This window comes from Diceros bicornis, chromosome 26 (assembly GCF_020826845.1).
Source record: "Diceros bicornis minor isolate mBicDic1 chromosome 26, mDicBic1.mat.cur, whole genome shotgun sequence".
In the NCBI taxonomy this organism is placed as follows: Eukaryota; Metazoa; Chordata; class Mammalia; order Perissodactyla; family Rhinocerotidae; genus Diceros; species Diceros bicornis.
This window is the reverse complement of record NC_080765.1, coordinates 23,162,108-23,184,569: the sequence shown is the minus strand read 5'-3', so window position 1 is coordinate 23,184,569 and position 22,462 is coordinate 23,162,108. Positions and strand designations below refer to the sequence as shown.

Sequence of the window (22,462 nt, the reverse complement as noted above, 5' to 3'; positions counted from 1 at the left end):
TTACTTGTCCTTGTTGTATCCGGAGTTGTGCCCCATTTCTCTCCCCTATCACAAATCCCCACTGCAGCAGCCCCCTGAATAAAGTCTGCCTTTCCGCCTCTAACAAGTGTTCTGAATAATTTTTTCTTTAGTACCAGCAGAGGAATCCCTTCCCTTTGCTACCCAGACTCCAAACATAGTATGAGCAGAACTGCCTCTGTTCGACGCTTCAAAAGCCCTGCGTCCTTGAGGCCATAGGGGGTTTGCTCAAAACTAAGCATCTGGGTAGCGGCGGCAGGAGCGGGGCTCTGGCCTCCGCCTGGAAACCCAGTGCCTTCTCACTCCCACAGGCCGTGGATGCAGCATTTCGGAGAGCAAGTTCAGAATCTGTGACTTCCAGCAGTACGAGCATTTGCCCTCTTTATTTCACTGAGCCTCAGTTTACGCCTCTGTAAAATAGGCACACTAATAATCTTAGTGGGAAGGATTAGATGAAACAGTGGATGCGCAGCCCCCCCACCACACGAAGTTATCGCCGCAGAAGGAATCGTTACCCACGCCGAAACACAAAAAAAGGAAAAAGCTCAGCGCTCGCACGTCGCCTCCTCCCTCAGGCCTTTCAGATGGGCGGGGCGGGGCGCGGCATCGATCACTCGGCGCTCCTCCAGGCCCTCCGTCGTGATCGGACGAGCCGTGAGTGATCGAGACTCCTCGTGCAGGCCTCTGACTGTCACTCGGAGAAGGAGAAAGCTGGAGTGTTCGACCAAAAAGGAACAAGTCGTCGCCATTCCCCGGGCGACTCGACACCGCCCACACGTGACAGGTTAGCTCGAGCAACTCAAGGGGCCACGCCTTCTGGCCCCTTAGAAGCGGCAGGCAGGACAGCGCAGGCGTCGTGTTAAGGCGCGAGGGAAGAAAGGACAGCCTCGCGCGTGCGCCTTGGAAAGCCCGGGGCGGCTCTTCAAAGAAGCAAAACTGAGGGGTGGTGGGGAGGGAGAACGGAGCCAGCGCATGCGCTCTGAAATCGCCCTGTAGCCGCTCTCAACTCTCCTGCGCAGCCAGGGATAGGAGTAGCTCCGCGCGTGCGTAGTGCTCGTCTTGCGCAGTAATTTGTGTTGCGCATGCGTGAGGCCAGGCAGTGGTGCGCCTGCGCAGTTCTTGGTGTCGCCTTGGTGCAATTCTAGTGCGCCTGCGCAGCCCCCACCGCCACCCCCACCGTGAATGAAGTGGCTGGTAGCTGCCGGCTGTCGCTCCCCGGCCAATTGGCTTTTGTTATCGCCGTGGAGCTAGGCCGGCGGGAGACTCTTGAGCCATCGGGTCCCGAATATGGGCCGCGAGAAATGAAGCCCCGGGGAGGGAAAGGGTGTGAGGCCTCGGGGTGGAGGGTTGGTGTGGGTCCGCAGAGCCCGCCGGGCCGCCGGCCCTGAGGGCCCAGCGGGGCCTGTGCGTGGCCGCCTGCAGGAAGAGTTCTGAGTGGATAGGAGTTCCCTCTGAGCACCGCACCGCGGTAGCCCCTCAGGGTCTCTGCCCCTCGGGGTCCGGCCAGGTAAGTCCGCGCTCAGCAGGGTGACCGCCAGCCGAGGTACCGAACCCACACTGGCCCTTAGAAAGCGCAGGGTGCCCGTGCGCCCGCGAAGAAAGCTTCCCGGGAAGTTTCCAGACCTCTGGAAAGTTGCTCAGAGCTCTCTGGAAAGATCTTGTTTTTGTGGACTACTGCTACAATACAGAATACAGGCTTGTCCGGGCAGCCTGTTCCCAGAAAGCCGGAGAAGGGGGATACGCCGTGGAAGCCCCCTGTGGAAGGCGTTCTGGCGACCGGCGGGGCGCTCTGGGGGTCGCGGTGAGGCTCCCAGAAGCCGCTTGGCCCAGCCGGTTTAACGGCTGCTCTGGGAGGTGCTGTAGGTTTCTAAGGATGGTTGAAGAGAATTCGGGGGTGATGGGTGCGTCCTGGACGGTTTTATGTCAGACCGTCTCCTGACGGCCACCCGCGGGCCAGCTTACACAACGTGCTCTCTCTGGAGGGTGACTTATCGGCTCAGGACCCGAGTCCATCCCGCTGTCTCCTCCAGCCTGTGCTGAGCTCCTCTGTGTTCAGTGTCGCCAACAGGAAGCCTTTTAGAAGGTTCACGTTGGCCGGTTTATGAGCCGAGACAAGAGCCGCTCCGAGAGGTTGGCTGCTGCGACCTCTGACTGACCCGCTTTCCAGGAAGATCACTTCCTAGGCCAGCAGACGGGCCTTGATGTGAGCAGCCAAGAGAGTGCCCTGGGAAAAGCTACTTCGTGCGGCCCCGACCTGACCTTCCCCGGGAGTGGTCCCGTGTCGTGAGGTCACTAGCTGTGGCACTCGAGAAGGTCCGCTTACAAAGCCGGGACGCAGCACCTCCACCCTCACTCCCTTCAGGAAAAAGCCTGTGACCAGCAAGAGGTCTTTAGGGCCCGTGCCTGGTCGAGCTCTAGGAGATGGACTTTAAAGTGAGGACAGAAGGCCACTCAGGCTTTTCCACATGGCCTATGATTAGGGTGACCACAGGTCTCCGTTTGCGTGGAATAACCCCAGTTTGTGTCTTGTCCAGTCATAAATGTTAAATATTATGTTATGAAATATTATATATATGTTAGCCCTGAAGGCCGCTAACAGCACTCCCAGTATTCGGTTTGTGCAGAAGTGAAAGTTCCAAACAATGAAACACATAAACGTTGGAGAAAATGATGAGAATAAAGAAACTTAAAAAAGAAAAATAAATGTATACTTTACCAAACAAAAAAAAAAACATAGCCTCTCTGTAGCATCCTAGTTTGTATCATAAACTCGGTAGTTAACCCACCCGTGCCTGACCACCCGAGGGCTGCTTACACAGCCTGCTCATGCCCTTTGGTATGGGGTTCTGGTAGGCCAGTGTAAAGACCAGGCTACAGCGCCCCTCTGAGAGGCTGTTTCACACACTATCCTTGACTCCTTCCTCTGAAAGCCTGTTTGTTTAATACAACGTTTTATGAAAGGCAGTTCAGTGAGGACCTCTGGGAAGCCAGGCCACAAGGCTACTGGGTTTGATGCCTTCCTCTGGAAAAGGAGGCAATTGGAGACGATTATCAGGAAGCCTTTTTATGGGACCAATACGTGGGGAATGCCTGAAGGCTGATATGTAAAGCCAGGACGTGAGACCGTTCAGAAAGGCAGTTGCATGTAGCCTTTTCCTGACCTTCACTGGAAGTCCCTATCGAATGGTAGGCTGTGTGAAGGCGGCTGCTTACAGCCCACGTGAGGCCAGCTTCTCTGGAAGATTGTTTCGTACAGCCAACGAGAAGGTGTTTCACCCGGCCCAGGGAAGGCCCTCTCTCTAAGGCCATTTCACATGGCTAAAAGGAGCTAACGTGAAGCTGCTCTCTGGAGGGTTGGTTGATAGAACAAACAACGCTGTTCTGGCCCTATAAAGAAACCATGGAAGATTGGTTTGTAAATCTCGGACAAAGTCTCAGATTCACCTTCCACTCAGACAAGGGCCCAATATTCAATGTTGTAAGGGAGCCTGCTTTTGAAACAGGTCATAAGGCTACTTTGGAAGACTGTTTCATATAGTAGGGTATGGCGCCTCCCCCAAAGGCTGTTTGATATGGGAACTATTGAAAAGGCCAAATAAGTAAAGGTTCTGGGAAGCCTGTGGAACCAGGCTGTAAGGTTACTCAGATGGATAATGGCCAGCATGCCACCTCACCAGGTAAAGTTGCTTCATGCTGCCAACATAAGACCCTCTGGGAGGCTAGTGTTTTGAGATTCAATCATGAGGTCCTTTGAGAGGCCATTTGAAGGGGCTAATACAGACGCAATCTGAAAAACCCTTTTGAAAATGAACTCAGCTATCCTGAAGCTCCCACCTCTGGAAGACTATGTCATACAGTGTCAACAGAAGTAACTCTGAAGGTGTTTTTGTAAGGCCGTTCACTGAGGAACTCTAGATTAAAAATAAATTACTAAGGGGGGCTGGCCTGGTGGCATAGCGATTAAGTTCGTACACTTTGCTTTGACAGCCCAGGGTTCCCAGGTTCGGATCCTGGGAGCAGACCTATGCACCACTTAGCAAGCCATGCTGTGGCAGTATCCCATATATAGGAGAGGGAGATGGGCACGGATGTTAGCCTAGGGCCAATCTTTGTCAGCAGAAAGAGGAGGATTGGCAACAAGATGGTAGCTCAGGGCTGATCTTCCTCTAAATAAATAAGTAAGTAACCAACTAACTAAGGCTGTTTTATGTGGCCAAGAGAAGACTGTTTTGTACAGCCAACTTGAGGCCCTCTTTCCCAGAAAGCTATCTCACATGGCCATCTGCATGAGGCCCTCTCCAAGGACAGTTTGCAAAGCAGCACATAGGCTGCCTTAGGAGGCTGGTTTATGAAGACCAAACATGAGACCACCTTGGGAGGCCGTTTTGTGAAGCAGCATATGAGGCCACTTGGGAAACCCAGGTTACGGAGCAGCACATGAGGCCACCTTTAGAGGCTGGCTTTCTAAGGCCTTTGTGAGCTCTATGAGGGGCTATTTTGTAGGGTGACCCTGGGACGCCAGTTACAAAGTCCATAATCTGCATCTCTGGAAACTTTTATAGTTTATAGCCCATTTAAAACCCTCTGGAAAGCTGTTTTATAAGGCCACTAAGAGACCAATTTAGAAAGCTGGCACATAAGGCCCCTGTGGAAGCCATTTTTATAGCAAGGCAAATAAGTGGTCTTCTGGGAGGCCTTTTTATAGACCTTGGTGAGAAGCTGGGATATGAGGCCTCTGAGGTCTTTTGGATGCTCAAGATGAGACTTTTCGATGTTGCTTTATAAGACATGTGAGACGCTCTGAGAGGACGAGCCGTGTAGCCACCCAGGGAGGCCGGTTGATGGGTACACATGCTATTTTGTGTGTGTCTAGCGGATAAGGCCAAGCTGGAAGGTTGGGCTGTGAAGCTCTCCAAGAAGGCTGTTAATGAGGCCAACACAAGACATTAGGAGGCTCGAGATAGAAATCATCCTGGCAGGCTAGGGCCAGGACACTCAGGCCCTCTGAGTCCCATCGTTCACTGAGCCAACTAGGAAGGATATCCATAGTGAACCAAAGACTAAGCTAGGATACAATGGTCCAACTAGTTTCTTCATCAGCAAAAGAGGGTGAGGTTGTAGGGAAAATGATCACATACATCTTTATCCATTTCACAATATCGTGAGGAACGAATAGAATTAAACGGAGAGGAATGGTTGGGAAACCATGGTATAGATTGTAGAACAGACAGCAGCTCTAAATTATTGCTATTACTTTAGGACAGGCCTGGAAAGAGGTACTTCAAATATAGTGACAAATGGGAAAGATATGTCCTTTCCTTATGTGAAGTGATAGGGTTTTCTCATCTGTAGAATGGAAACAATAATTCCTTCCTCCGAGTTTTCTGAGAAACAACCTAAATTTCCAGCTTCATCACATGCTAGCTCAAGATCTTGTGGCTCAGTTCCTTCATCTATAAAATGGATTTGAGGGCCTGACTACCTGAGTTTTAAATCTCTGCTCCACCTCTTACTAGCTGAATTGCTTTGGGCAAATCATTTAACTTCTCTACTTTAGCTTCCTTATCTGTAAAATGGAGATGATAATACTTTTAGAGTTTCTGTAAGAATTGAGTGATGCATAAAGTGCTTAGAGCATTCCTGGCTTACAGTAAATGCTTTGTAAATATATTATCAGCTTCCTAGGGTCATTGTGAGGATTAAATGAGGTAATCTATGTAATACTTCCAGTATTCTGACTGCTATTATTGTTATTCCTGAGCGGGGGGGGGGGGGGGGGGGGGGGGGGGGGGGGGCTAAAATGGAGCCCAGAGATAGGGATGAGGTTGTCTAGCCTACTTTCAGAGACTTATTTCTGGCGTTCTTAATATGTCTTTGCTTTCCTATCTACTGCTGACTTCTTCATACACGTTGGAGCTAAAGGAAGCCATGCTTTCTCGTGTTCTTTTGCGTGAGTTATAGTTGAGTCCCAAGGTGTCCAGGAAATCTGGATAGGGGTGTTTATTAGTTATCTTATCTATTACTGCATAACAAATCACCATAAACTTAGTGGCTTAAAACAACACACATTTATTATTTCAGTTTCTGTGGGTCAAGAGTCTTGGTGTGGCTTAGCTGGGTCCTTTGCATCAGGATCTCTCACAAGGCTCCAATTATGGTATCAGTCAGGACCAAGTTCTTATCTGAGGGCTCAACTGGACAAGGGTCTAAATTCCTGTGGCTGTTGGCAGAATTCAGTTCCTGGAGGGCTGTTGGACTGAGGGCCTTAGTTTTTGGCTTACTGTTGGCTCTAAGCCATCCTCAGTTCTGTGCTGTGTGGGCCAAGTTGGCCATTTGCTTCATCAATGCATACAAGCCAAGGGGCAGTAGAGTCTTCTTGTGCCAGGCCCTGAAGATACAGTGGTGACCTCAGACAGGTGGGGGCCCCTGCAGAGTTTATGCCTAGTAGAGAAGACCGTGGTTGAAGAATCGTTACAGATGAGATGTGCGTTACAAAGGACACCTATAGGGAGCTGTGGGAACTTAGAGGGGTCCAAGTCTGTGCATGGTCTCACTCTTTTTTTTTTTTTTTTTTAGGAAAATACTTTATATATGTTTTAAATCTCAGTGGTTGTCGCTGGCCACTGGATGTCATCACAGATCTAGCTTTTCTCCCCCAGTTTTATCTTATAAAAATCTACAATTATATATATTTAGGTGTATAACGTGGTGTTTGGCTATAATTTTTATTTCTTCCCCCACCAGCACCTGTCAGACTGAGCTCACGGTGGGCCTGATGGCAGAAGATATCCACCGAGACCCCCTGGCGGGAACAGGTGCTCTGTGGGAGACCCTCAGGGCACTCCTGCCCCCCACTAAAGAAGAATTGAAGTTGGACCTCGGTGAGAAAGTGGAGAGGAGCGTAGTGATGCTGCTGCAGCAAGCCACCGACCTCTTCTATGGGGACAGAAGGAGCGAGTGTCTGCAGATCAGCGAGGCGGTCATTGACTACTCCTGGGAGAAGCTCAACACAGGGGCATGGCGGGACGTGGACAAAGACTGGCGGCGGGTTTATTCCTTTGGCTGCCTTCTGAAAGCTGTGTGTCTGTGCGAGGCATCTGGGGACGCTACCACTGTGGCCGCAGCCCTGAAAGTCTGTGACATGGGCCTGCTGATGGGGGCAGCCATCCTTGGGGATATCCTCATTAAAGTCGCTGCCATCCTCCAGACTCACCTTCTCTCTAGAAAAAGGCCTGCCCAAGGCCCGACCCAGGAGCAGCCTAGCACAAAGGTATCTGGGTAGGATTGTTACTGACCACACCTGACATAATCTAACGGGCCTGTTTTTCTAGAAGTAACGAGTCAGCTCTCTCCTGAGGTGAGGCCTTGTGGCATGCCAGCCTCTCTGGCTGAAAGTAGCATCTCCATTGATTTGGAAGTGGAACAGCTCAGTCTCTTTTCTCGATTTTTTTTTCCAGTTTCTGCAAAAGCAGTGCCCTTTCAGGAGAGAGGGAGGGTGGAAGCTTTGTGGTTACTGAGAGAAGCAGCTCAAAGAGATTGTGTGGGTGAGAGCTGCTGCAGCTGTAGCGTGCCTCTTTCAGCTTTTTCTTGGTCAGCTGGTTGAAGTATCACCCACTTTTCTGGCTGCCTGTCTCTGTGCTGCTGAGTTCAAATGAGATACTACAACTAGCTCTCTTCTGTTCACTGGGCTGGTCTGTCCACCCTTTAGATCCTCGCATGTGTCCTTACTGGTACTTAAGTGCATGTGCCAAAGAATACCCTTCAGACACTGAGGGTGACACCGAGAAGGCTTCAAATCCCAGAGCTGACTGACGCGCAGACCTCACTTAGAATGCCTCTGGGCCAGTGTTCACGACGAGGAAATGGATCTATTAAACATGCAGGAAAATGTTCAGCCTCACTTCTGGTTTAAAAAAATTGCAAAATCAGTGAAGCAGACATTTTTTGCTATGAAATTATCAAACGAGGTTTTATACAATACCCAGTTTTTCCAAGGGTGCCATGGGGCCAAGGGCATGGTGTGTTGGTTGACCTCTTAGAGGGCAAGGTAGACATGCAGATCAAGGGATAAATACCTGTCCCCTTCGACCCAGGGGTTGCACTGCCCTTTCCCATGTGAAATCTGTCCCAAGGGAATATGGAGGTGGCTTCATGCCCATGGTGGTGCTCATGGTGTGGGTGGTGGTGGGCAGTGTGTAGCTCGGGGTAAGAGCTCGGGCTCTGGAGTCAGCCTGCCTGGGTTCATGTTCCTGCACTGCCACCCACTGCCTGTGAGTCAGGCAAGTGTGTTGGCCCCTCTGTGCCCACTCCATTCCCACTCTCTTCCCTTGCCTGTAAGAGGGGCTTTGCTTGCAGCTTGCAGCTTCACTGAGCACCGGTGGTGCCCAGATGTACAGAGGGCCTGGACCCTGTCCTGGAGCTTACATTCTAGTGAAGCTCTAAAAGAATGTCTTCTCTTGGGTGGTGAGAAAAGCAAGGAGAGGCAGCTTCGTGTAGGGTGGTCAGGGAAGGCCCCTTGGATGAGGGAGTTTGTGAAAGTAAAGGTCTGGCGCATTGCCTGCAGGGAAGTATGTTGGCTGCTGCTGCCACCACTGCTGCAAAGGTTGAGGACTGGTCGGGGTCCAGCAGTGGGGAGCAGAGGGAGCTGACGTGTGCCAGGCAGGAGTCCTGGTACTTCACAAATGACATCTTGTCTCCCAGTAGTTTAACAGTGAGGAAACTGAGGCTCAGAGATAGAAACTTGTTCAGGTCACTCAGGTGGGAGATGGTCAAGTCATTTATGATGCAGACAGTCATAAGACATTGCAAGGAAGAGGGACACTGCTTTAGGTAAATTATTGGATAGATGAGGCAGAGTTGCTTATTCATCGTGAATATTACTACCAGTGGATCAGAGCTATGTATGTGTGAAAGATGGGAAAGAAACACACAGTAGTGAGAAAGAATACTTAGACCTTAGATGGTGGAGTTTGGGATAGTAAGTTTTCCTCTATTGCAGAATTTCTGTGAAAGCAATATATTACTTTTATAATTGAACAAACATTTTAAATGAACTGGTAAAGAAAAAAGCAATATCATGAGGAGTAAATGGTAGTAGTAGCAGCAGTAATAATGATGACAAATATTAACTACTATTATTGTTATTAATGACACCTAAGCTGCACTACCATTGATGCAAATTCCTAGCAGAATGCCTCAAATTTTGACTTTCTGTAGTTGTTACCATTTTGTTTTGTTTTGATTTTAAACAGAAATCAAGGAATGACCATGTTTGGATTCCAGATATGAAGTCAGAAAGAGCAGTCCCCCGGCTTCACTGTCCATCCCTCCAGTATTTCAGGAAGCACTTTTTGGTTCCAGAGAGGCCTGTGATCTTGGAAGGTGTGGCCAACCATTGGCCGTGCATGAAGAAGTGGAGGTGGGTGGCTGCTGAGGGCAATGAGGTTCCTCTTCCCACTTCAGCATCCTCAAAGACTCCCTGAATTCCTCCCCCATCATCCCCAGGTAAACGCAGCCTCACAGACTCTTCACTACCAGCCCCTGGGATGGATTGCCAGGGGTTAAACAAGAATTAAAACTACTATACTCTGAATTTATGGCAAAGGCCCTAAGATTCTCACCTTCTATAGCTTGCTTGCCCTAAGCAATTTTTTAATGATTGCTTAAGTGTCAGTGTAATGTTAAGTCTATTATGCAGTTTTGCAAGATCTTAGGAATTCTGTGGACTTTCTCAGCGGCCCTGAGGCTTAACAGTAGAAATAAGAACCCAAGACACAGCTGCCTGGCCCTCTCCGTGGGGCTCTCTGGGCTCTTGTGTTTGCTCCCTCCTCACGTCTTCCTCCAGTCCTTCCTCAGATTCATGGTGGAGAGATCAGATCAGGCAGCTGGACAGTGGCTGTAATGGCACAGCTGTGCATAATTTTGGACACAAGAAGGTGTATCTAAGGAAGCTTGATCGAGTCAGCTTGTCTTGTGGTGGTAGTTTCATGGAGAGAGTGGTTCCCACTAAGACTTGTGTGAGGAGGAATTCCAACTGCAGGAGCCATCGCCCCAGCAAGCATTCATTGTGTGTTTTACTATGTATCAGGCATATTACATGTTTACTACATACCAGACACCAGGAAAGGCACTTGCCATGTTTTCTCTCTCTCTCTCCCCCCTCCCTCGTTCCCATGAGACAGGAGCTGTCATCATCCCCATTTCCCAAATGGGGAACAAGGGCTCGGAGAGGTTAAGTAACTTGCTAAAGGTCCCCTGGTCTGTAACAGGCAGGGCCTGGAGTCAGTGCCTGGCCACTGGAGTTCAGAACCCAGGCACTTCACTACCTGCTGTGCTGTCCGCCATTTCCTCCAAGAAGGTTTTTCAGCTTAGTGACAAGGTGAGCAAAGAGAGAAGTTGGCAAGCAGGGAACTAGAGCCACCCAGTAAGAACTTTGGCAAAGCAAATTTATTGGGTCTCTCTGCAAAGCTACACAGCGCCAGGTGGGCAAGTAACCTCACCTCTCTGTGCCTGAGTTTCTTCGACAGGGAAGTGGGGGAGAACAGTAGTCTCCATCTCGTGAGGTTGTGAAGATGAAAGGAGACTAGTGCAAAGCACATTTAGCAGAGTGCCCAACAAGTCTTAGCAAAAATGATGATGGTGACGATACCTGTTTTTCTAATAGTTTGGCGTATATCCAAGAAATTGCTGGCTGCCGAACTGTCCCAGTGGAAGTTGGTTCTAGGTACACAGACGAGGAATGGTCCCAGACACTCATGACGGTCAATGAGTTCATCAGCAAATACATCATGAATGAGGTAGGTCATTTGACTCCTTTCCCTAATACACGGGAGAGAACACATGACATTTGGGCAAATAACCTCGATGCATTGCAGTGGGAGGTTTTGGAGGAGTCATTCTTTAGGAGCCTCTGGTCAGTAGGCTGACCAGAGTGAGGAACGCAGGCAGGTGGGCAGGCAGGACGTTAGGGACTCATTTCAGGTCTTTTGTTTTGATACAATTCAGTGGCTTTTTAGTGTATTCATAAGATTGTGCAACCATCACCACTATCTAATTCCGGAACATTTTCATGATTTCCAAAGAAACCCCGTACTCATTAGTAGTCACTTCCCGTTCCCCATTCCCCCTGTCCCCAGGCAACCACTAATTTGCTTTTTGTCTCTGTGGATTTGTCAATTCTGGACATTTCATATAAATGGAATCCTACAAAATGTGACCTTCTGTGTCTGAATTCTTTCACTTAGCATAATGTTTTCAAGGTTCATCCATGTTCATCCATAGCATTTATCAGTCCTATACTTCATTCCTTGTTATGGCTGAATAATATTGCATTGAATGGATATACCACATTTTTTTATCCGTTGGTTGATGGCCATTTGGGCTGTATCCACTTTTTGGCTGGTGTGAAAAATGCTGCTGTGAACATTCCTGTATAAGTTTTTGTGTGGACATATGTTTTCATTTCTCTTAGGTATATACTAGGAGTGGAACTGCTGGGTCATATGGTAACTGTGTAACCTTTTGAGGAACTGCCAGACTGTTTCCAAAGCAGCTGCACCATTTTATCATTTCAGATTCTTAACAGTAGGGACAGTGGGCAGCTTCCTCTTCCTGAGACCAGGGTGACAGAGAATGTAGATTGTCTGCCCTAGAGTGCCTGAACCATTCCTGTGGGCTGGGGGCAAGGGAAGCCTGTAAGTGGGTGCAGAGACCCTTCAGGGGGGACGATGTCCTCCCAGCATCTGTGATCCCAGCCACCTGTTCTGGCCCAGAGAGCAGAGTCCTTCACAAGGTGTGCGAATTGAGCGTCAGTGGTTTGCAGTTCTTCCATGCGCTCCCCAACAACCCACACCCCATGGCAGCCCCAGCTCCAGCCACTGTACAGTTCTGATCAGATTTAATCGTGGATCTGCTGCAGTCAAGGGGTCCAGGTTGGCGACCGTGCTGGCTAACAGTTTCTTCCATTCGCCTTCTCTGTATTGTGACTGTGAACCCCTGAGGGAGCGCCCCACCCCGCATCTCTTTCCTTCCTGAATTTCCAGCCTGCTCCACAGGCACTCAGTGCAGTTCCCCTGGCTGTGGCCTCCTTCGTCAGTGCTCACAGACGTGTTTCCCTTCCTGCTCCTCCTGCGCTGCTCCCCTACCCCCACTTCCACTCAGTTCACTGTCACCTGAAGGCCTGGAAAAGGGAGCCGTGAACTAGAGATGCACCACGTTGCCATGTCCACCTGTGCTTCTGGGAATAAACCCACTGGAGAGGCTTCATGCTGTCTCCCTCGGCTGGCAGAAGCCTGGTTCCCAGAGCAGAGAGGAATAACCAGGGTCTGTTCTCAGAGTCGGCAGGAAGGTGGGCTTTGGATTGAGCGGAGCAGTGTTGGATCCAGCACTGTCGCTTCCTGGCTATGTTGTCTGGGCTGGTTACTTAGCCTTTCGGATCCTCAGTGCCTTGACTTTTGGTTAGTTAGTGTTAGTTGGGGTTGGTTAGAGATTACTAACGCCTATTTCCTGGTGTCATTGTGAGAGTAAAATACATCAAGCTCTAAGCACAGCGTGGCCAGTGCTCAGTTAACGTAAGCAGTTAGTGACCTACGGGCCAGAATATCTGTGAGGGTGGAGATCACATCAGATCTGGCTGTGCCCAGTGTGTAGCACAGGGTCTCGCATTTTGTAAACTCACAGTAACATTTGTCAGAAAGAAGAGGAAATGAAGGAGAGGGATGGAAAGACGGAGAGATTGTCGAGGAATCCTAGGGAGGAACCTTCATCTGCTTCAACACTGTTTTAGCCTCAAAGCCTGTTAGACCGAAGCCGACTCTGCTCTGGCAGAGTTGGAGGGAGTGGTGGCCCGCGTCCTGCCTGCTCCGCCCCCATCTGACCCTTACAAAGGCCCTCAGCCATCTTCAAAGAACCCCTCAAGCGTTGTGGAGCCCAGTCTTTAAAGCACTGGTGTTTTCACCCATCTGATTGGCAAAAATTTTCACAAAATGATAATCTCCAGTGCAAAGATGTAGGAAAATCAGCACTCAGATTAATTGCTGGTAAGAGTATAAATGACTTGACTTTTGGGAAAATAACCTGGCAGAGGCTTTTGAAAGTGCATATACCCCTTGACTCAATTGTTATACTTTTAGAAGCAGATAGATGTAAGGACCAGAATGTTAGGCTGTTTTTTGAAACACTGTGGCAAAACAACCTGAATGTCTACCAGTAGGGCAATAGTTGAATTAATCATGATGTATCCTGTCTATATAACATGTTTCCATCAGAAGAATGAGTCACATATGTATGTATTGATCTCAAGAGATATTCGTGATATATCATTAAATGAAAAAAGTGAATTTCAAAGTAATACCTATAGTATGATGCCATTTTTATTAAAAAAAAAAATCCTCCTGAGTGTGTAGCCCCTTCATTTTTCATTTGAGGAAACAGCCCTGGGGCACGGGGTGACTCACTCAGGGCTACCTCAGTGGCAGAGGCAGCACCAGATCCTTAGTCTCCTTGTCAGCCCAGTTCTGCTCAAGAGGGAGCTAATCGCATTAGCCCCTGGGTCAAAGGAGGGGAACCAAGCAGGACAGAAGGGGGGCCTTCCCGGGTGGCAGCCCAGGGCTGGGGCGGGGGTACACCAGGTGCTGAGAGCCAGCTAAGCAATAGCAGCCCCCAGAGGGTGTCCGCCACCACTAACCGGCCTTTCTGTGTTGCCTCTGGTTTTTCTCCATGCATTAGCCGAAGGACACGGGGTACCTTGCTCAGCACCAGCTCTTTGACCAGGTGAGTCTGCGACCATGCTCCTGTGTCCTTCACCCTCTCACCTTCTCGCATCCCTTCTTGGGCTCTGACCCCCGAGGGCAGGAAAGGGTGGAGCGGCCTGTTTCCTGACCACTGGTGCTGCTCCCTGCAGTGAGCAGGGAGGCGCTCTGTGCGTCGTCCTGTTCCCTCCTCACCAGTGGGCAGCAGGAGGGGGGGCGAGGCCACCGGGCCTGAGAGGCTGGGTGTGCTAAGTCCAGTGTCCCAGGACTGGGGGCGGGGGAACGAGGAGGCCACAGGCATCAGGGTGGCCTCGGGGGATGGAGTCAGAGGTCCTGGTGTGGTCAGGACTGATGAACGGGTCCTGGGGAGCCAGGCGAAGGTGGCAGAGTGAGTCCCTGCCTTCCCTGATGCAGAGTTCTCTGGGCAGGTCCTGGTACCATTCTCAGCACATCTCAGTTGTCCACTTATGAGGCTGTGTCCCCATGCTTGGGCCTATCCACTTCTGGCAGAGGCCAGTTTCAATTTCTCAGGGTACCCAGCCCTGGCTGGCCAGATGGAAGACCCTCAGGACAGACTGGTTGAAGACTGAAAGAGAGGGGGACTCAGGCTGTTGCTGAGAGGAAGAGGGGCCTCTGTGAGGCGGGAGGCAGGAGGACACTCCCAGTGAGCAGCGCCTCACGCACCGAGGCTCAGAGGGCAGAGTGGAACGAGCCCCATGGCAGCCTGGGAGGGTTTGTTCAGAAGAACAGAGCAAGGAGAAGGAGGCGAGGGCCAACTGAGGAGGGCCATGAAGGCCAGGCCAAGAACTCGGATTCATCTGGAAGACGGCAGGGAGCCCTGGGAGGCTTTGAGCAGGAGCGTTCCCAGTAAGAGGTGGTGTTCCCGGAAGAAGCCAGCAGGAGCGCGAGGGTGCTTGCGAGGGAGAGTGCCCGGGGGGCAGGAGGAGAGACGAAGCTGCAGGGAGCAGAAGTGCTGTTCCTGCTCTTTCTCCTTCACAGATCAGCCCCCTAAGAAGAGCCCATCAGAGTGTGGCCCTGGACCAGCACTGGCGGCACTGGGAGCTGTTAGAAATGCAGTCTCAGTCCCAGGCCCCACCCAGACCCACTGCATCAGCGTCATCTGTCACCCAGGGCCCCGGGCTCCACCCATCAAACACGGAGCTCACAGAGGGGTCGTGGCAGCTTGTGGACTGCCTCCCTGGCTTTTGGGAAGTGAGGAAATCAGGATGCGTGACGATATACAGAAAGATCTTAGCACTGTTGAGAAAGGACAGGAGGAGATGCCACAGAAGATTAACAGTGATTGTGGTGGTGGTGAGTTGGGGAGTGATTTCTCCTTTTTTCCTGCAGTTTCCACATCATGTGGAATAAGTATGTATAATCATAATGAGAAAAAATAGGCTATTTTTAAATGCAAACAAAGCAAGAGAACAAAGTGAAGTGTAGCAGGAATCAGGGGGCGTTCTGCATTTTCAAGGCCGTCTAGTTAGGACGCTGAACAGTGAGGGGAGGGCTCATCCTGGGGAGATAATGGAGCAGTGTGGCTTTCTATCCACCCCTCCCCCGGCCCCACTCGCTTCTTCACTCTGTACTCGGGTGGCTGGGGCTGTGACCACGGTGCACGGCGGGAACACTGCCCCCGCGCGTGGGCTTCTTTGTAGGCCCCTCGGCACCAGGCCCTGGGCTCAGCCCTAGGCACAGGGATAAAGAAGACCTCCTCACTCCTCTTCCCCAGTGGACCTGAAAAGCAAACACATCAGACGGTGATGAGGGCCTGAAAGAAAATACAAGAGGCGGCCTTACAGAAGGTGGCTGAGGCAGGCAAGATGGCTCTTTAGATCAAGTGGGCAGGGAAGGTTCCTTGAGGAGGCGACGTATGAGCAGTGGCTAGCCATGAGAGGAGACGAGAGCAGGGGCGTGCCAGCTAGGAGAGCAACACAAGTGAACTGTCACCTTCAAAGGGCAGAACAGTTCAGTGTGGGGTGCATGAAGGGGAGGGAGGTGGCAGATGGGGCTGAGAGGGAGGTGGGGGCTAGATGAGGAAGAACGGTTTTCTTAATGTGATGGGAAACGTTGGAGGGTTGTGTTGCCAGGAAGGTGGTGGCCACTTTCTGGAGATGAACTGAAAGTGGGCAGATGTGGAAGCAGGGGGACCATTAGGAGGTCCAGGGAGAGCTGATGTACATGGACTTGCAGAGGTTTTAAGATGAGTGTGAACTGTTGGCACCTGACACGGGCAGATATGTGGAGGTTGAGGGAGAGGAAGCAATCAAAGAAGACTCGTAGATTTGGCACCCAAACGGCTCGTTAGATGGAGCTGGAGTGTCCAGGGGGACTTTGCTGGTGTGGTCTTGGCCAGGACAGGGACACCCACGGGGAGCTCAGCAGGAATGCCCAGGGAGGGCAGCACTTGGCAGGAGGCCAGGACAGGGGCAGAGTGCGTGCCCTGAACAGCGGAGACCTGGGTGAGTCGGGTCAGGACCACAGCCGCGAGGGGGCTGGGCCCTGTCTCTGCCAGCTCTGCCATCTCTACTGCTGAGGCTGGGGCTTCACTCACTGCCTGTCCCAACGGGGGGACCCAGGTCCAGTTGGGGCTGTACCAACTTCCAGGAGCTGCATGCATGAAGTTAAAGGGGGCTGGGGAAGATGGGGCTGGTGGCTGTGGTCTCCTCCCCAGGCCTCCCTGTAGTAGGACTTGTAGATCCTGCCTCCTGTCCTCCTCTCTTGCTAAGTGAAGAAAAGGGGAATTCTAATTGATCAGTCCCCTACTGTGTGATTCCAAGAGACCAGCCTATCCCCTGATCTCAGCCATGCTGGGCACAGCTTCCCCACCTTGAAGCCACAGGTGAACTTGGCTCCCTGTCCTGGAGCAGCCGTTTTCCATTTTACTCGAACAAGAGGAAGCAGTTTTAGTAGAAGGCAAAGTTCACAATTGTTTTTAAGACGAACCAAGACTTGGAAGACATTTTGTCTATTGGAAGGCCACCTGGGTCTTTATCTCTGGTCCCTAGAGGTATGTTTTCACCTCTGGTTGAGAGTGCCTCAGGGGGCATGTCGGAGCACCCAAGCAGCCAGCAGAGGGGGGAGGCCCGGCAGGCCTCTGCACTGCTCTCTGGGGCCTGGTCTGCCTACACGAAGTTCAGCGGCTCCCAACCAAAACCTCTTGCCCAAAAACCTCTTAGTGGCTCTCCTCCCAGGGCCCCTATGTTTTAGAAGATTTTGGCCACCATGCTAGACCTGCCTTGAATTATCAGTCACATCGTGGGAGCATTTCTTACCTTGGGGTCTCTGAATCCTTGGCCAGTGGCTCTGATTACACCATCTAGTCAACCAGTCACCTTACAGAAATCCCAGTGATTTCATGAGGAGCCAGTCAGCTTCTCAGCACTCCACAGGGCCGGGGTCTGGTGTAATTCCAGTCAGGAGCTGCGTGTGGTGTGACAGTGAGCCTGGTGGTGGAGAAGCAGGAGGTTCCGAAAGGCCTTGTGGGATCTCGCACATAGCTTGAGGGATCCCACAGGACAGGAGACCTCGGATTGTGAACTCTACTTTAGCCCAAAGCAGTGGACACAGCAGCAGTTCTGCGTTTCTCTGTAGGCTGAGACAGAGTCTCCAAATACAGAACAGCAGTATCGGGCGGGGCCCAAGCTCCCTGCAGGAGGGCATTCCAGCTGGTCTTAGTGATCATTGGTTGGTTCCTTAACCAGCAACCTGAACTTAGAGTAGCTACTACTGAAGGAATGGCAGGTCACCTGCAGTGTCCCATCAGCCCTGGGCGTGCTTCCTCTGAAAATACCTGAGTACAGTAGCAGGCAATCCTGTTTTCCTACCTCTCGAGCTTGAAAAATACTGCTGGATTCAGGGATTGTCCAACCAGGAGCTTGTGAGTTCAGGTGCCCTGTGGGTGGGGCTGGAGGCCCGCTCTGGTGGGTTCAGCCCTGGGCCTGCCTTCTGAAGGTCGGTTCAGGAAATGGTTTCAGTCAGGGTGAGCGGTTCTTCAGTGTGAGACGCTGATTCTTTCCAGGTGAGGCTGGACCACCGCAGCCACGCCCAGCCCCAACCTTCAGGATTGCCCACTGTGCTGGCAAGTGGCTTGGAGGCTTTGGGAAATTAAATGGAAACTTCAATTTAGTCCCTAAGAGCCATAAGAATAGATCTGATTGCGAGCATCAGTTGGGCTGCACTTGAAGTGGAAATGTCAGTGAGGTGGTCTCCCCCTCGCTGCACTGTGCACATCTCCAAGCACAAACTCAGGCCCGTGCCTGCTTTCTCATCGGCTGTTTCTTTGCCCAGCCCATTTCTGCCAGCTTGGGAAACAAAGGCTTTATGCCCACGCTCAGCTTTTTAAAGTGGGAAGCCAAGAGCCCACGTCTTGGTTATAAGTTTCCTATATCTTTCCCAGAGGCCAAGATGTCGGAAGGCCTAGCTGTCCAAAAGAGGGTGTGTGGACTGGGACAGAGGTGGGGGATAAGGAAACACCAGCGAGTCACAGCGCTGGCTGTTTTGAGGTACACCTTATCAGACTCGTTCCCTGACGGTGCCGGGGCAAGTGAGCCCACAGCGCCTGCTTTCTCATCAGTCCGTGAGCCCCAACATCACAGCCTCCTCGAGGCCCCAACAGCTCTGACACAGGAGCAGAGCACAAGCTCACTTCCAACAGGGTCTGAGCCTGAGCACGGTTGAAGACTTCCACACGTTGCCCCATTGCTGTCTAGGTAGTTTCACCCCTTGATGCCTCCAGCAGCCCTGCGTGAGGCTGCCCCTTTCACCACAGCCTCACCACCACTGTGCATTATTGTTGTTAGTCTGCTAATTTGATTAGCAGGAAATGATGACACTTAATTTGGATGTCTTTGCTAATGGGACTGAAACCCTTCTGTGTATCTAATTCATTTTTATGTATTGCCTGGTTTTTGTCCTTTAATTATTTGTGTAATTTAAGTGTTGGGATCTTGGTGTTTTCCTTATTATTTTGTATGAACTTTGTACGTTAATCCTCATTTACCACAGTTAGTTCAAGTAAGTTTCCTACTTTATTGGTCTTTATACTAATTTATTTAAAATGTACCAATTGTGATTTCTTTACCCTTAGTAACTTTTGGGAAATCTTCCCCTCCAGAGATGTGATAAATGCTCAATCCCATTTTCTTTTTGTTTTTCTTTAACTTGATTTTCTAAAATATTTAACTCTTTAGAAAATTACAAGCTGGTTTATTTATAAGTACAAAGTAGAGGTATCAGGTTTTTAAAAATGGAAACAAAAAATGCATATGGCATGGAAACAAATCTGAAAATAAAATTATAACTCTTCCCTAGTAATTATATATATTTTTAATTGATTTTTAAACTCCTATACAGTAAAATGTGGATATAGTCATTTTATTACACAAGAAGACAGTGTGTATTTGGCGTTGCTGTCAGATAGTCAGTTGACTTCTAGGCTGGGGTGCCCACAGGCCTGCTCTTGACCTTCCGCGTCTGCTCCGACACCCACAGATCCCAGAGCTGAAGCAGGACATCAGCATCCCTGATTACTGCTGCCTGGGCGACGGGGAGGAAGAAGAGATCACCATTAATGCCTGGTTTGGTCCCCAAGGAACTGTCTCCCCACTTCATCAGGACCCCCAGCAAAACTTCCTAGTCCAGGTTGGAGTTGCTCCAGAACGTCGGCCTTCCCCTTTTCCTGGTCCAGCCCGTGGCCTGGCCACGTTATCCACATGTAAACACCAGAGAAACGAAGCCCTGACGGGCATGTGGACAAAAATGAAAACAGAGAACTGGTGCCGGGCCTCGGGCTGGGGCCCTCTCCCTAGTCGGGGCTGCTTCCAGGAGTCGTTCCTGGATCCTCTGGGATCCCGGCCACCTCACTCGGGCAGAACAGGGCTGGAGCACCATCTTGGGATGGAGAGAGCACCCTCACGGCTGCCTCTCCTCTGTCCTCCCCCTGCCTGCCATTCCTCAAAACCAGGCCAGCTTCTGCCTGCCAGAACCCTCTCTCCAAATAAGGAGAGGTTTCTCAGCCCTTAGACAGTTTTTCTGAGACCCAGACAGAGGAGCATGTGTGTGTTGCAAGAGGTGGGGTTTCTGTTGTAAAACCACCTTATTTTTCATAGGCAGAGGGGTCAACAAATGACAATATTCTTCTAGCCAAGTGGACCAGTCCACAGAGGCAGTAGAGAGGCTGAGAGCTGGGGCTTGGGAGCCGCACTGCCTGGTGTGAACACCAGCTCTGTCACCTAACAGCTTTGTGAACGTGGGCTTAACCTCTCTGTGCCTCAGTTTCTTCATCTGTAAAATGGGGGTGATGACAAACCACCTCAGAGGGTGGTTGTGAGGCTCGGAGTTAATACACACAGAGCAGTTAAACAGTGGTTGCCACAGTCAAGTCCTTAATTATTAACTACAGTAATGAAGTTATTGAGGAGGAACAAGCTTGGCACTCTTAAGCACATGTGTGGTGGGGATGGGGCAGACTGGGTGCAGGGAACAGCATGTGGAAAGGCATGGAGAGGCGAGGGAGGGTGTTGGGTTCAGGGACCTGCAGTCAGTGAGGGTTGCAGGGGGAGGTAAGGGCAGCAGTTGGCTGACGGGGTCACTCTCTTCCCAGGTGATTGGGAGGAAATATATTCGGCTATATTCCCCACGGGCGTCAGAGGCTTTGTATCCGCATGATACGCACCTTCTTCATAACACAAGCCAGGTGGGCATGCAGGGCACAACCCAGTGTGACGTTGCAGATTCTCCCCCACCCTACCCGTCTCGAGACTAGGCAGGTGACTTCCTGTGCTTTTTTCAGGTTGACGTGGAGAATCCTGACTTGGAGAAGTTCCCGAAGTTTGCCGAGGCCCCCTTCCTGTCCTGCGTACTTTCTCCTGGAGAGATCCTGTTTATCCCTGTTAAGTATTGGCATTACGTGCGGGCTCTGGACTTGAGCTTCTCGGTCAGCTTCTGGTGGTCGTAGGCAGGATGGAGGAGGGTAGGGCCTGAAATGCATGCGGCACTCCCGGATTCCCCCAGTCACTGCACTGTGCCCGGCTGCGCTGGGCCTGGAATCCAGAGACGAGCTGACCAAGCCTATGCCCTGAGGAAGCCTTCGCTGAGGCCTGAGCTCGGGCACTAGGCAGACACAGGGCGAGGAGCGCCGGGGCAGGGGCATGCTCCAGGCCAGGTGTGTGTGGTAGAGGCAGGTGGGCAAGACTCCAGAAGGACATTCCAGGCCCACAACCCACATGGAGACTTGTGGGTTGAGGTTGGCTGCCTGGATTCAAACCTGGCCCCATCGCTTAATTGCTGTGTGATTTGGGGCAAGATACTTTACCGCATGTGTCTCCATCTGGAAAACAGGGCAGTGCTAGTCCTCACCACAGAGGGTTCCAGAGGTGGTGCATATGCAGAACTGCTCCCCAGTGTTAGCTGCTGACCCTAATCTTAATAATTATTATGATTTTTACATACTTTTTGTCATGACTGGGCCTGTCAGGACAGCCACCACCTGCAGACTCTGGAGAGAGGGGGACGTGGCCCTGGTCACAAGGGAGGGTCCTTCTCTCCTTGCTCAGTTCAGACCTCTGCTGGGCAGTGGGAGTCTTGGGGAGATTTCTGTTGTCATCATTACTGAAGCATAACCTGCCTTCAGAGAAGTACATGGGTCTTCTAGCTTGATGAATTTGCAGCTGTACCCCCTCCCTGTGACCAGTTCCCTAGTCAACGGAACCACCACCTGCACCTAGAAGCCCCCCTCCTGCCCCTCACTGTCTCCATCCCGCTAGGGGTCACTACTCTCCAGAAGAGGGTTTTAGGCCAGGACAGGCCAGGCTTCAGGCTTTCCATAAACTTGTTTGTTGTGTTTGTATAAAACGTGGTTTGTTTTGTTTGTGTTTGAACACGAAGACTTTTCCCTCGACTGAAGACAGGCAGGCCTACCCCAACAGCTGGCACCGAAAAAGCCCCCTCCCCCACTGGCTGGGAGGATCACAAATTGGTACACATTGTTTTGGTCTTCTCTGGGTTTTGACAACATTCATCACACCAAGTGACCATGAGGTAAAAAAAAAAACTACAATCTTACTCAAAAATAAGCAGGTTAAAACAAAGATAGGCACTAAGTATGCAAAGATATGTAAAACTCGTGCTCGATGTTGAGGAAGGTAGGATGTCCTGATGGTGGGAGTTCAGCTTGGCAGAATTTCTGCAGACATCAGGAACCTTCAACACTCACGCACACCTTTGGGTCTGGTGATCCCACTTCTGGAAGTCCACCCTGAGGGAATGTCAAAAAGGTGGGCACGGTGTGTGTACACAGATGACCGTCATGGCTTTATTTGTAATAGCAAGTGTACAGGAATACTCTGTGGGTTTTCTGTGGGTTTTCTTTATACTACACACAACACTCTGACTACTACTGGCACTTCTGGTCACTGTGTGTGTGTGTGCGCGTGTGTATGTGTGTTCCCCACAGCAAGCAATTGTGCAACTCCGGCTGGGTGTCCCACAATTCAACTCAATTCTGACACTATCTACGTGGAGATGGCGTCTGACCCCACAGGTTAAGGGCTCAGTCCCACAAGACTGTTCTGGGGCAGGCGGCGTACGAGGCACCAGGGAGAGAAGAACAGGATGCCCCCAGTTCTCGGGGAGCAGGCAGTCTCGGCGGGGAGACCCACAGGTCGGCAGTAATCGCCGTACTAGCCGTGGGA

At 51.0% G+C, this 22,462-nt stretch overlaps 1 protein-coding gene across 6 annotated transcripts; it reads left to right on the top strand.

The window, feature by feature from the left end:
- Positions 1-673: 673 nt before the first annotated feature.
- KDM8 (lysine demethylase 8) lies at positions 674-21,655 on the top strand. 6 transcript variants are annotated; one of them, XM_058569806.1, is made up of 8 exons: positions 674-802; positions 6,763-7,288; positions 9,270-9,436; positions 10,682-10,814; positions 13,744-13,788; positions 19,263-19,412; positions 20,374-20,466; positions 20,563-21,655. In XM_058569806.1, the coding sequence occupies exons 2-8, from the start codon at positions 6,794-6,796 to the stop codon at positions 20,725-20,727; spliced, it is 1,248 nt and encodes a 415-aa protein (XP_058425789.1). In that variant the 5' UTR covers positions 674-802; positions 6,763-6,793; the 3' UTR covers positions 20,728-21,655. The 6 variants fall into 6 exon arrangements, with proteins under 6 accessions (XP_058425789.1, XP_058425788.1, XP_058425791.1 ...); XM_058569805.1 differs by lacking the exon at positions 674-802 and adding an exon at positions 1,203-1,525; XM_058569808.1 differs by lacking the exons at positions 674-802; positions 19,263-19,412 and adding an exon at positions 1,203-1,525.
- The last annotated feature ends 807 nt before the right edge of the window (positions 21,656-22,462 follow it).